This window comes from Pantherophis guttatus, chromosome 10, assembly GCF_059756535.1.
Source record: "Pantherophis guttatus breed Tessera chromosome 10, ASM5975653v1, whole genome shotgun sequence".
Lineage (NCBI taxonomy): Eukaryota > Metazoa > Chordata > Lepidosauria > Squamata > Colubridae > Pantherophis > Pantherophis guttatus.
In genome coordinates, this window is record NC_142072.1 from 21054113 (window position 1) to 21068831 (window position 14719).

The 14719-nt window shown below is 45.6% G+C and overlaps 1 protein-coding gene across 1 annotated transcript in view; it reads left to right on the forward strand.

The window, feature by feature from the left end:
- Nucleotides 1-4233, forward strand: part of LOC117663327 (angiopoietin-2-like) — a 38568-nt gene extending 34335 nt beyond the window's left edge. The window contains exons 8-9 of the mRNA XM_034413411.3: nt 861-991; nt 3927-4233. Of these exons, the coding sequence (XP_034269302.1) occupies nt 861-991; nt 3927-4111 (316 nt within the window). The 3' untranslated portion in view covers nt 4112-4233. The remainder of the gene's footprint in view (nt 1-860; nt 992-3926) is intronic.
- The last annotated feature ends 10486 nt before the right edge of the window (nt 4234-14719 follow it).

Below are 14719 nucleotides of genomic sequence, written 5' to 3' on the forward strand. Positions count from 1 at the left end.
CTACTCTACTCTACTCTACTCTACTCTACTCTACTCTATTCTACTCTATTCTATTCTACTCTACTCTACTCTATTCTATTCTGTTCTGTTCTATTCTATTCTGTTCTATTCTATTCTATTCTACTCTACTCTACTCTACTCTACTCTACTCTATTCTAATCTATTCTAATCTGTTCTATTCTATTCTATTCTATTCTATTCTATTCTATTCTATTCTACTCTACTCTACTCTACTCTATTCTAATCTAATCTATTCTATTCTAATCTGTTCTACTCTACTCTACTCTACTCTACTCTACTCTATTCTATTCTACTCTACTCTACTCTATTCTATTCTATTCTGTTCTATTCTATTCTGTTCTATTCTGTTCTATTCTATTCTATTCTACTCTACTCTATTCTACTCTATTCTTGACCAAAACCGAGCCCAAAATTTTGGTTGATAAGCAAGACAAGTGAGTTTTTCCCCATCTTATGACCTTTCTTGCCACAGTTGTTAAATGAATCACTGCAGTTTTTAAGTTAGTAACCCGGTTGTTAACTAAATCTGGGCTTCCCCATTGACTTTGCTTGTCAGGTCGCAAAAGGGGATCACATGACCCTGAGACACTGCAACCATCATAAATATGAGACAGTTGTCAAGCATCTGAATTTTGATCACACAGCCATGGGGATGCTGCAACGGTCGTAAGTGTGAGCAAAGGTCATAAGTCACTTTTTTTAGTGCTGAAGTTAAGTGGTTATTAAACGAAAGATTGTAAGTCGAGCACAAGATGTAAGCATCTTGTGTTTTGGGTCTGAGAGGAGAATCGAATGGTGAACTACGGTTGATGGTCGCTTCTTTACTCCATCTTCGGCAGACTTTATGCAAGGAGATACAGTGGTACCGCTGGACTCACCAGCAGCCTCAGCCTCTCGGGAACCAACTTCAGCACCAAGGATGCTGACAACGATCGATGCACGTGCAAGTGTGCCCAGATGGCAGGTGGAGGTAAATGAGGGGAGAGCGGGACATCTTCCTTCTGTAGGTCTATCATTCTGAGAAGTAGCCAAGCAGGGCCATTGGTAAAAAAAAAATGGTGCCTGCCACTCTGCAAAGCAAGACTTACAGTAATTTGTCTAGTTGCAGGCAGCATCTTGGCATCTAATACATTCCCTCCCTCCCGAATTCACCCTGAATTCAAAGAACTTTCCGAAGTTTTAAGCGGGACAAGCCCTGAAAACTGTAGAATCTCCCGAAGAGCTACAGTATGTGCTACATGTTAAAACAATGCTTAAAATATGTAGTTTGTTCCGTTCTTAATATGAGGGTTTTTAATGGCTTTCAGGGGGAATCAGAAGCTCACACTGAAGGAGCCAGGAGCCCATTTTCAGATCCTATGACCGTGATGGCAAACTTATGGCCATATCAATGGGCACGCGAGCTCAGCTCCGGCTGATTTTCGGGGCTTCTGGGCCCCCCAGAGATAGGGAAACAGGTTGTTTCCTGCCTTGGGCGGGTGGTGGGAAAGGCCCGTTTTTCTCTCTTATCTGGCTCCAGAGCCTTTCTAGGAGTCTGGGGAGGGAGAAAACGGCCTCCCCCCTCCCGGAAGTCCCACCGAAAGTTGGCAAACGGGCTGTTTCTGGCCTCCGGGTTATGGGGAAGGCCGTTTTTGCCCTCCCCAGATTCCTAGAGAGGCTCTGGAGGCTGGGGACAGCAAAAAACAAGCCTTCCGGTCCCACCGGAAGTTGGCAAATGGGCCGTTTCTGACCTCTGCAGGGCCTCCAGGGAGGTGGGGAAGGCCATTTTTGACCTCCCCAGACTCCTAGGAAGGCTCTGGAGCCAGGTGAGAGAGAAAAACGTGCCTACCAGGCCACACGTGCCAGGAGCGGGGAGAGCAGGGGGGGTCGCACACGCATGCACAGGGGCAGGGTGCATAGAATTATGGGTGTGGGCACGCATGCGCGAGACTGTCCCCCCCGCCCTCCTCCTGGCACACGATGGCAAAAAGGTTAGCCATCACTGTCCTAGAACGTTCTGAGCTTGTCAATCAGAAAGGTCAGCAGTTCAGCGGTTCGAATCCCTAGTATAGGTTTCCTGCGTGAGCAGGGGGTTGGACTAGATGACCTCCAAGGTCCCTTCCAAGTCTGTTACTGTTACCTAGGCCAATAGATTATTAGGCAGAAATCACTAGCAGGTGCTAGTGTGCACATTTTCCCCTCTATTTCTCAGATTATTGCACTGGCTGGCTTTACGTACAACATGAAGCTATAATTTGTTATTTCAGGAAAATACAGTAGCACATTGGGTTGTGTTGGGCTGGGCTGGGTTGGGTTCACCCATCAGCTTAAGTCATAACCATGTTTTATATACCAGGGTTATTAAATCTGTACAACACTCTGTGCCAATGCTGTCCCAAGTCACAGCAGCACAATCAAAATCCTCCCATTTTCCACCTCCGCGTAATAACTGACTCACATACAAAAGGGCTTCAGTCTTATTGTTGCAACTGCCAATTTGAGTTTTTCAGCCTCCTGCGGACGCTTCTTCTGGAAGCCAAACTCAAACACACCATATCTTGGCTTAAAGGTAAAGGTAAAAGTATCCTCGTACATATGTGCTAGTCGTCCCGACTCTAGGGGGCGGTGCTCATCTCCGTTTCAAAGCCCAGAGCCAGCGCTGTCCAAAGACGTCTCCGTGGTCATGTGGCTGGCATGACTCAATGCCAAAGGCGCATGGAACGCTGCTGCCGCCTTCGCACCAAAGGTGGTCCCTATTTTTCTACTTGCATTTTTTAACATGCTTTCGAATTGCTAGGTTGGCAGAAGCTGGGACAAGTAACAGGAACTCACCCCATTATGCGGCACTAGGGATTCGAACTGCTGAACTGCCAACCTTTCAGTCGACAAGCTCAGTGTCTTAGCCACTGAGCCACCGCCTAACTCTTCTGGAAGCCAAACCCAAATACACCATATCATGGCTTAGCAGAGTGTAAACACCCTGTTTGGGTCCTGTCTATCACTTGGAGGAACAAAGCAGCCATCATCCAGCAGATCATGAGGGGCAATGCGTTGCTGCAAATCTTTCCTCCTTTCCTTTATAATTTGCTGCAGAATAGCTGGTCTAAAGAGGGAACTTCCTCCTTATGGCTTGTTAGAAGAACTGGCTACCCCCAAATGGGCTCCTATAGCAACTGTGGAAAAAGGATGATGGTCGGAGGAAGTGTGAGAAGAAGAGATAGGACCTTCTCCCATTTTAAGCAGAACCCACTTCTCCTGCCTCAAATACCGTATGCTTGTGGGGTCCACCAGGGGTGAAATTCAAAATTTTCCCCTACCGGTTCTGTGGGTGTGACTTGGTGGGCGTGGCAGAAGGATACTGCAAAATCTCCATTCCCTCCCCACTCTGGGGCCAGCCAGAGGTGGTATTTGCCGGTTCTCTGAACTACTCAAAATTTCTGCTACCGGTCCTCCAGAACCTGTTAGAACCTGCTGGATTTCACCCATGGGGTGCACCCAACTGAACTCAGGGAGCAGTTGAGAAGTTCTCTGAAGCTTGAATTCCACCTCTTCTCATTGTTGTTCCATCAACTAATTTGGGTGAAAACCAACACTGAATTTCCCATGCTAGATAGACCGCTCTTCCCACTGTCAGTGATGGCTGGGAATCGGGGCAGTTGTAGTCTCACATGCCAAAGAATTGGGTTGGGTTGGAGAAGTCTGGTGCACCCCAAAACATTTGCCTATCAACCTACATTTTCTAAACCTACAGAGAGAGGTTCAGTGAGAGAAAGCAATGATGTGATTCAAAACTTGTTTAATCCAAACAATTCTGCAAACGTTTCTTAGAAAGTTGAGAGAACAATCTCTTTTGATGTTTGGGCCAAATACTGTTCATTCTAAATATTTTTCTTTTCTCTCTTTTTTCCCTTCTCTGCCTCCTTCAGGTTGGTGGTTTGATGCCTGTGGACCTTCTAACCTGAATGGCATCTATTACCCTCCCAATCCTGCCACAATCAAATACAATGGCATGAAGTGGCACTACTGGAAAGGGCCCGGACATAGCCTCAAAACAAGCACCATGATGATCCGTCCAGTGGATTTCAGAGAGGAGCAAGGGGGGACGCTGTGATCTGTCACATGGCAGAAGGAGAGGAGGAGACCCCCTTCGGAAGGTCCCCTTTTGGCTTGCACAAAATTGGTAGACGATTGCAAGTCCTTGCCATGAACTAAACTTCTTCTAGGTAGATTTTTTTTTAAAAAAAAAAATCTGCATGGCACACAGTTCATTGTGGAAATTTCACAGGAGATCTGGAAGGTGTTGCTTTTTTTCTTGCTTTCATGGGGTGGGGTGGGGTGGGAAACAATTAGGCCTGAGTTTCTCAACCTTATCAACTTTAAGAGGTGTGGATGACTTCAACTCAGGGGTCAAATCCATCAGGTTCTGACAGGTTCTGGAGAACCGGTAGCGGAAATTTTGAGCAGTTCAGAGAACCGGTAGCAGAAATTTTGAATAGTTTGGAGAACCGGCAAATACTACTTCCGGCTGGCCCCAGAGTGGGTTGGGATGGAGATTTTGCAATATCCTTCCCCCAGGAGTGGGGAGGGAATGGGGGTTTTGCAATATCCTCCCCCCAGGAGTGGGGAAGGAATGGGGATTTTGCAGTATCCTTCCCCTGGAGTTGGGAGGGATCTTGCAGTATCCTTCCCCTGCCACGCCCACCAAGCCACGCCCACCAAGCCCCACCACGCCCACCAAGCCCCACCACGCCCACCAAGCCACGGCCACAGAACCGGTAGTAAAGAAATTTGGATTTCACCACTGCTTCAACTCCCAGAACTCTAAGCTGGCTGAGGAATTCTGGGAGTTGAAGTCCATACCTCTGAAAGTTGTTGACTGTAAGGGAGAGTTAATGGGTGTCCTTAAAGGAAATGATCCTACCCAACCCTTTGTATAATATTTGTTGCCCAAAGATAGTGGTGTGGTTTTGGGCTGCCCTGGAAGGGATCCTGAAATACGATTTGGGGGTGGGGGCTGAACGGGAATTACCTATCCTTGATTTAGGTAGAAAGACTAGGCACAAAACTATAACCCAGGGGTGAAATGCTCCTGGTTCGGACCGGCTCGGGCAAGTAGGCAGCGGTGGCGGTGGGCAGTTCAGAGAACCGGTAGCAAAAATCCCTGCCCCCGCCCCCCATGCCCAGGTGAGCCGCGCGATCATCAGAGGCTTTTTTTTCTTTAAAATGGCTCTGACGAGCCAAGTTCTGACAATCCCAGCTGAGTCAGGCAACTCAGCTTGGATCGCCAGAGCCATGTAAAAAGAAAAAAGCTACGAAGTGACATTGACTTGGCCACGCCTACCCGTTCATCTTACCACCAAGCCCCACCCACTAATTAAGCCATGCCCACAGAACCGGTAGCAAAAAAATTGAGATTTCACCCCTGCTGTAACCCCATTGATGAAAGGTATTTGGGTGATAAAAGGTATTTGGGAGTTGACATCGACAATGACGTTCTTTGTCTCCCCACCGTTTCTTCTTCTGAATATCTCCAAGCTTGAACCATGTGCCCTAGTATCTCAGAGAGCTGTACATCAGTGGTGGGTTTCAAAAATTTTTACTACAGGTTCTGTGGGTGAGGCTTGGTGGGCGTGGCATGGCTTGGTGGGCGTGGCTTGATGGGCGTAGCAGGGGAAGGATACTGCAAAATTTCCATTCTCTCCCCACTCCTGGGGAAAGAATATTGCAAAATCTCCATTCCCTCCCCAATCCAGGGGAAGGATACTACAAAATCCCCATTTCCTCCCCAATCTAGGGGAAGGATACAGCAAAATCCCCATTCCCTCCCTTATCAGCTGGGACTCGGGAGGCAGAGAATAGATGGGGGCGGGGCCAGTCAGAATTTTTACTATCGGTTCTCCGAACTACTCAAATTTTCACTACCGGTTCTCCAGAACTGGTCAGAACCTGCTGAAACCCACCTCTGAGCTGTACCTTTTAGCACCAGAATTCAGGAATTCCAAGAAATGGCAGCTTGACCAACAAGGAAACTCTGTGGATGGGCGTCTGTGTGTGTCTGTGTCTCTGCTCAATGCAGGTGTTTCTGTGAGACCTGTGTAACGATGAATCTCAGGGGAAACAGGTACAGGTAGTCCTCAACATACAACCACAATTAGGACAAGAATTTCTGTTGCTCGGCAAGGCGGCCATTAAGTGAATCACACCTGATTTTATGACATTTTGCGCCACTGTTGTTAAGTGGATCGCTGGAGGTGTTCAGCTAATCATGTGGTCATTAAGCAGATCTGACTTCCCCATTGACCTTGCTAGTCAGATGTCAGCTGTGAAGGTTGCAAACCCGTGCCAGTGGCCAAACATCTGAATTTGGATCTTGTAACTATGGAGATGCTGCAATGGTCATAAGTGCGAAGTTGCAAGTCACTTTTTTCAGTGCCCTGGTTACAACAAATGGCGGTTATGCGAATGGCTGTAAATTGAGGACTACCTATATGCAAATTAGCTACCAATTTTCTAGCATATTATATCTGCATCATTGCTCTCTCGGAGCCATTTGTTTACATATTAATTGCTGAGCTCATGAAACCTCTTATGCAAAGTTTCATTGCAAATACTTAGGATATTTTCAACTTTTTTAAAAATAATAATAATAATAATAATAATAATAATAATAATAATAATAATAATAATAATAATAATAATAATAATAATAATAATACTACTGGGATTACCGTATTATGGTTCAGACCTCTTGGGATCATTTTAAAATTCAAGTATTTTATCTACAATATGTTTTTTTTAAAACTGTAAAAAAGAAATCGAATAAAACAGCAGTCTGCCTTTTCATAAATATCATTGTGTTCTTGGGACTGAATCATCAAGGGAAGGAAAGGTACAGGGGTGGGGCTGCTGGGGGTTCGCAGGGGCCCGACCACCCCACCCCGCCCCTCCCAGGAGTCCCCACGCGGCCTGTTTTGGATGAAGGTAAGTGCAGGGTGTGCATGGAGGCTCAGGAAGAGTAAAAAACGGGCCTACCGGAAGTTCAGGAAGGCCGGAAATGGACCCATTTCCAGCCTCCGGAGCCTGGGGAGGCCATTTTCGCCCTCCCGGAGGCTCAAAGAAAGCCTCTGGAGCCCGGGGAGGGCAAAAACGCCTCCCCCCCCTGTGGTGCAGGGAGCCGACTAGGCCACACCCACCATGGCCACGCCCACCCAGCAACCAGACAGAGAACCCCTTGCTAAAATTTTTGAAGCCCACCCCTAGAAAGGTATGGAAGGAAAAAAGACATCCTGGGATGAAGTACCCATAAACCTTGGCTGACGTCAGAAAAGCTGATTGGATAAGGAGGCATTTCCATGATTGAAGGCTGGATAGGAAAGGAGAAAAATATCCTAGAAATCTCAAGAGGAAACAACTTGCATATTGCCGCAGAGAAAACAAAATGGAAATGCCTACGTAATCACCAAGACCTGAATCTACAGGTAGTCCTTGACTTACAACCACACTTGGAAACAGAATTTCCATTTCTAAGCAAGGCGTTTGTTAAGTGAGCCATGCCCAATTTTACGACATTTTTCAACATAGTTGTTAAAAGTCCATTTGTTAAGTGAATCATGCAGTCATTCAGCCAATCCAGCTTCCCCGACTGACTTTCCTTGTCAGAAGATGATTGGGAAGGTTACAAATGGCAATCATATGACCCAGGGATGCTGCCATGGTCGTAAGTGTGAGGAACGGTCACAAGTCACTCTTGTCAGTGCCTTTTTTCAGTGCCATTGTAACTCTGCTTGCTAAACAAATGGTTGTAAATTGAAGACTACCTACATTATTTTCTTCTTTACAGACACCATAAAAACATTTGCTTATGTTGAATGATTTGCCTCATTAATCTTATGAATCTGCAAGTATCAACCATGGAAAAGCAACAAAACATATAAAAAGCAGCTTACCTCCCTCTTGCTAAATTTGGAGAAGGATTAGAGAGGTGGGGTGACAGCTGCAGGGTAAATTCTAGATATTTTTGTGGACTTCTGGAGAATTCTGGGAGTTGAAGTCCACAAGTCTTAAAGCTGCCAAGTTTGAAGACCTCTGCTTTAGATGCAGATAGTCCTCAACCTACCATCATAATTGAGCCCACAATTTCCATGAATAAGCAAAAACAGTTGTTAAGTGAGTTGCCTCATTGTATGACCTTTCCTGCCACCGTTGCACTGATGATATTACCTAGTTTGGGTAATGAAACATCTATATAATTACCACCAAATTCAGAGAGCAGCAAGGATCCCTCATTTCAACTTTTGAGCTACAAATATTCTCCTTTATCCATTCAGGGGTTCCCTTTGCTACAGATTCAGGCAATGCTTATTGCTTTTGATTAAAGCAATCAGAATCAAATCAGAACTGAAGAGGAAATAAACAAATGGTAGCTGAAAAAGGCTCATTTCTCCTTCGTTATTACGCATTCCAGATCAGTCTGATGAATTCTACAGAATAATCTTTTCCTTTTATCAAGTAACAAGATTTGTATTATAGGTAATGTTGCAAGGGCTGCGCTAAACATCTGCAATTGACTATCCTTGAGTTCCAATGATTGAAATGTTTATATGGGTCTCTCAAGGCAATTTTTACACTATTGCTATTTAAAGTTGTTTATTTTTCTTTTAGAAGGAGTCTGTTAGCCCCTTTTCAAGCTAACAAATTTCACTAAAAAGGCACACATTTCACTGTGTGTGTCACACAACTGACACACACAGTGTCAGTTTAATAATTTGTCCACCCAAGTGAGACCACGAGTTTTTCTCACCAAATGGCTCCCAGAGTGGGCATGGTTAAGACCAGGGGTGAAATGCTCCCAGTTCGGACCGGATCGCCCGATCTGGTAGCGATGGCAGCGGGTGGTTCAGAGAACCGGTAGCAAAATTCCCTACCCCCCCATGCCCAGCTGAGCAGCGCAATCATCAGAGGCTTTTTTTTTCCTTTTAAAAGCATTTTTTCTACAACCTCTTCAACCAAAAAATGTTTTTAAAAATAAAAAAAAAAGCCTCTAATGATCACGCGGCTCAGAGGTTGTAGGGAAAAAAAATGCTTTTAAAAGCCTCTGACTATCCCAGCTGAGTTGCCTGATCGTCAGAGGCTTTTAAAAGCATTTTTTCTGCAACCTTTTAAGGTTGTAGAAAAAATGCTTTTAAAAGTTAAAAAAAAGTTGGCCACGCCCACCCAATCACATTACCACCCCCCCACCACCAAGCCATGCCCACAGAACCGTTAGTAAAAAATTTACATTTCACCACTGGTTAAGACTAAAGGAAAAATAATGCGCCAAGCACATTGCGCATAATAATGCGCCAATAATGCACCAAGTTCCAGATCATCACTCTGGCCTGGATGGGCTTACAGGAATCTGAACTAAAACGACTCAACCCTTTTAATCTTTCCAACCTGACAGGACATTGGAAAGAAATTGTGCAAAGGACGTCAAGATTCTTATGTTTCAGCAAGAAAACTGTCCAAAAATCAAAGAGAACCATAGCAAATTTGGTATGGAACAAGAACACGATCAAGGCAGTGATGGGTTTTAAATTATTTTATTACTGGTTCTGTGGGTGTGGCTTGGTGGGCTGGCATGGCATGGCATGGTGGGTGTGGCTTGGTGGGCATGGCAGGAGAAGGATACTGTAAAATCTCCATTCCCTCCCCACTCCAGGAGAAGGTTACTGCAAAATCCCCATTTCTTCCCGATCAGCTGGGACTCGGGAGGCAGAGAATAGATGGGGGCGGGGCCAGTCAGAGGTGGCATTTATCGGTTTTCCGAACTACTCAAAATTTCCGCTACTGGTTCTCCAGAACTGGTCAGAATCTGCTGAAACCCACCTCTGGATCAAGGAAAGATCAAGGTCAAAACCAGGACAGATGTGTCCAGGGGTTGTGGAGGAAACCACTGCAGGAAAGCTCTCCCAGGGCATGACAGGAGAGCCAGAGGCACAATGGCTGCAAATGATGTCAGCAGTTTCATTGAAGCCCCTTACTCCCTGTGTCACAGGAACCAGGACAGAGCTTAAGTAGCCCCCTCTGTGCGCCCTGAGGGCACCGAAAGATGAGCACCCAGTGTAGCAACTACAGGTAGTCTTTGACTTACAACAGTTCATTTAGTGACTGTTTGAAACTGAAAAAAGTGACACTTTTCACACTTATGACCATTGCAGCATCCCCATGGCCACATGAATCAAAATTCAGATGCTTGGCAACTGACCAGAGGTGGGTTTCAGCAGGTTCTGACCAGTTCTGGAGAACTGGTAGCAGAAATTTTGAGTAGTTCAGAGAACTGGTAGTAAAAATTCTGACTGGCCCCGCCCCCATCTATTTTCTGCCTCCCAAGTCCCAGCTGATTGGGAGGGAATGGAGATTTTATAGTATCCTTCCCCTGCCACGCCCACCAAGCCACGCCCACCAAGCCACACCCCCAGAACCGGTCGTAACCACCACTGCAACTGACTCATATTTATGACGGTTGCAATGTCCCGGGGTCATATGGTCAGTTTTTGCAAGCTTCTGACAAGAAAAGTCAGTGGGGCAGCCAGATTAATTTAACCACCGTTGTGCTGCCCCAGCTACGGACCCCAAAGAACGCAGCACACACAAAGTCTGTACAAACCTTAGTTTACTAAATTAAATCAGTCTTTTGCAAACAAAGGCTGTTAATTAACTTTCTTAACAAGAATCCAAAGAATAAATAATCTTAATCTTACTATGGTTGGCAGAAAGCCCAGAAGCAATTTGCAGAGATCAAGGCATGAAGGAGAGTGAACGAAGTTGTTCCCTGCAAATTGCTTCAGTCGGCGTTCTTCCTTAAATAGGCTAAGGGAGTGGCCAATTAGCCCCAAGCCTTACTCTCGAGGAGACCTCCTCCTGAGGAGCCACTCCTGCCTTTTGGCTGCTCTGCGCACCCGTGCATCGAGAAGAGGCTCCTCCTCTTCGTCCTCTTCACTTAAGGGAGCTTCTGGAGGTTCTGAGGGCCCTGGCTGAATCCCCGCCACTGGCACCACATCTTCTCCAGACGCCTCATTGTCCGACTCGAGTGCCAGCTGCACAGGCTGCTGGTGCAGCACCACACCAGCCTCCTCGCTATCCAAATCAGCCACCAGCCGCACAGGCCGTGTACGGGCCATAACAACCGTGTTGCTAACTTAACAACCTCAGTGATTCACTTAGCAACTGTGGCAAGAAAGGTCATAAAAATGGGGCGAAACTCACTCAACAAATGTTGAGTCAATTGTGGTCATAAGTCAAGGACTACGAACAGCCATGACGTCAGTTGCCAAACCCAGCCAAACAGGAACATATTCGTGGTGTCAGGGCCAAGCGATGGAAAGGCCTGGGTGGTTTTGATAATGGAGCCGCAGAGCAGTGTTTCTCAACCTTGGTAGCTTGAAGATGGGTGGACTTCAACTCCCAGAATCCCCCAGCCAGCGCTGCTGGCTGGGGGATTCTGGGAGTTGAAGTCCACCCATCTTCAAGCTACCAAGGTTGAGAAACATTACCGCAGAGGAAAAGCTTTCAGGTAGGCAATTCTCCATCACGTTCTCATGGAAGACACCGTTGCACTACTGTGTCTCACGCCCGCTTCCTTTTCAGGGTGGGTCTCTGGTTAAGACCTTAGAAAGGCTTCCAGAAACCACCAGAAGCCGAGAGACTTGCCTGCCTGGTTTAATTTCTCAGGCTTTCTTTGAGGTCTGAAAGGCAGGCAATCTGCTGAAGGCAGCTGTACTGAGGTTTCTCAGAAAAACTTGTTTCCAGGAGGGTTTCCTTGTGCCAACACACCATGTTACGACACATTAGGAGCCCTGCCGTTATTTCACCACCCTTGTCTGCTCAGGAGAAGCCTCAGGAGATGGCATGGCTTGGCTGAGACCACTTAAAGAACCCAACACTGGATTATTATTATTATTGTACTATTATTATTATTGTTGTTGTTGTTGTTGTTGTTGTTGTTGTTGTTGTGTTATGATTATGATTATTATGATTATTGGTTTATGATTATTGGATTGTTATGAGCATTTATAATATCATTATTGTTATTATACTTTTATTCATTAAACATGAAACTCAGTCAACTGAACATTTAAAAATGTATCACAAATATTATTGACTGGCGCTGATGGTTAGTATGGGTTGCTGCCAACGTCCTAGGTAGTATTATTATATTATTTACTTTATTCATTAAATATGAAACTCAGTCAACTGAACATTCAAAAATGCACAATTACCATTGACTGGTGCTAATGGTTGATACGGGTTGCTGCCAGCGTCATAGGTATTATTATTATTATTATTATTATTAGTAGTAGTAGTAGTAGTAGTAGTAGTAGTAGTAGTAGTAGTAGTATTGGTTAATCTTTAGTGAGATTCACAGCCTTTGAGGCTGGTTAATAGCTCAGCAGCTCCAGTCCTAACCAAGGACCTAGGAACTGTTAAGGTATCGTCGGAGGATGTAAGCTGTTCCGAGTAAGGTGGTTTTTTGTAGAGTCAAAATGTTCAAGTCTGGCAAATTTAGAATTTCTAAATAGCGAGGTAGCCCTTTGGGTATTGCTCCAAGGGCTCCAATTACAATCGGGACAACACACGATTTCTTTTTCCACAGTCGCTCAACTTCAATTTGCAAATCCCGGTACTTTGTGATTTTTTCTTGCTGCTTATCTTCAATCCGTGCATCACCAGGTATTGCAATGTCAATGAACCATACTTTTTTCTTTTCAACTATTGTTATGTCAGGTGTGTTGTGGACCAAGTGCCTGTCAGTCTGAATCCTATTATTATTATTTTCATTAAACATGAAACTCAAGTCAACTGGACATTTAAAAATGTGTCACTAATATGTTTGACTGGTGCTAATGGTTGACACGGATTGCTGCCAGCGTCTTAAGTATCGACCAAGTATCTTCTTATGATGTATGATGTTCTGAGTAGCACAGTTTTTTGCTGTTCTGCTAGTGTTATTGCAGGAAGCTGCAATTTGCTGATGTATCTTATAAAATTCTTGGACATGGTACCAAGTGCCCCGATGACAATAGGTATCACTGTTACATGTTTCATCCATAATCACATAGTTTCGATGGCCAGGTTGCAATATTTTGTGATTTTTTTTCCAGTTCTTTTTCTTCAACTCTGGCATCTCCCGGTACAGCAATATCAATAAATTGTATGCTTCAGTTTTCTACAACTGTGATATCTGGCATGTTGTGTTCCAAATGACAATCCGTCTGTATTCGAAAGTCCCACAAGATCTTCACCTTCTCATTTTCTATAACTTTTTCCATTTTATGTTCCCATGACTTTTTGGTTACAAGCAAGTCGTATTTTTTACATAATGACCAGTGGATTAATTTAGCAACTTGGTCGTGTCTAACTTTGTAATCAGTTTGTGCGATTTTGTTGTTATTACTATTATTCCTAGATTGTTTTGTTTTTTTTAAGAGGTGGGGCAAACCCCTCTTTTACCTCACCTCAGGAAAACTGTGCTGTTGGGTCTGTGAAATCAGCAAGAGCTGAGCTGGCTTTCACGTACCTTCCTGCTTGAGTGGGCTCAGCAACTTTACCTGTTCTCACCTGTCCGAGATACCGGCTAAAGCAGGGGTCTGCAACCTTAAATACTCAAAGAGCCATTTGGACCCGTTTCCCACAGAAAAGAAAACACCGGGAGCCACAAAATCTGGGTGGGCATGGCCAACTCGATGTCACTCACTTTCACCAGTCACATGACCCCCCCTAGCCACGCCTACCAATCCGGTCATTAGGACAGAGAAACCGTTGTTAAAAAACACAAAACCACAAAATACTTTTGACATCTCTCTCTCTCCCCTTCCTTCCTCCTCCCCTCTCTCTATGTCTCTGTCTCTCTCTCTCTCTCCTCCTCTCTCTGTATCTCTCTGCCCTGGCCCAGAGGTGGGTTCCAGCAAGTTCTGACCAGTTCTAGAGAACCGGTAACGGAAATTTTGAGTAGTTCGGAGAACCTATAGTAAAAATTCTGACTGGCCCCACCCCCATCTATTCGCTGCCTCCCAACTCCCAGCTGATAGGGAGGAAATGGGGATTTTGCAGTAACCTTCCCCCAGGAGTGGGGTGGGAATGGAGATTTTATAGTATCCTTCCCCTGGAGTCAGGTGGGAATTTTACAGTATCCTTCCCCTGCCACGCCCAACAAGCCACACCTACAGAACTGGTAGTAAAAAATTTTTGAAGCCCTGGCCTCTTCTCCATCCCCCACCATCACCCTTACCTTCTCAGGCCAGGCAAGGAGTAACCGGGAGGGGAGGACGAGGGGTGGGATGGGGCCAGCCAGTGGTGGGATCACCTGTCAGGGAGCTACAGCAGAGGGCCCAAGGAGCCGCATATGGCTCAGGAGCCACAGGTTGCTGACCCCTGACGATATGACATCACCGAACCGGTTCTCCCCCCCCACCCCCCACCCCCACGTTATTCTTACCTTTTATTTGGTCCCACCCCCAATCTATTGCTGCCTCCTGAGTCCCAGCTAATGACTAGAGGGGAAAAAACTGTTTAAACTCTTGTGGGCTTCAAAGGGCCGCCCTACAGCTGATCAGTGTTAAAAGCAAACAAATGAGTTGGGTCGTAAATGCGAGGACTGGACGTAAATACGAGGACCTTACAGAAATGAGACTGACCGGCTAGCCACGCCCACCTAGTCACATGACCTCCAAGCCACACC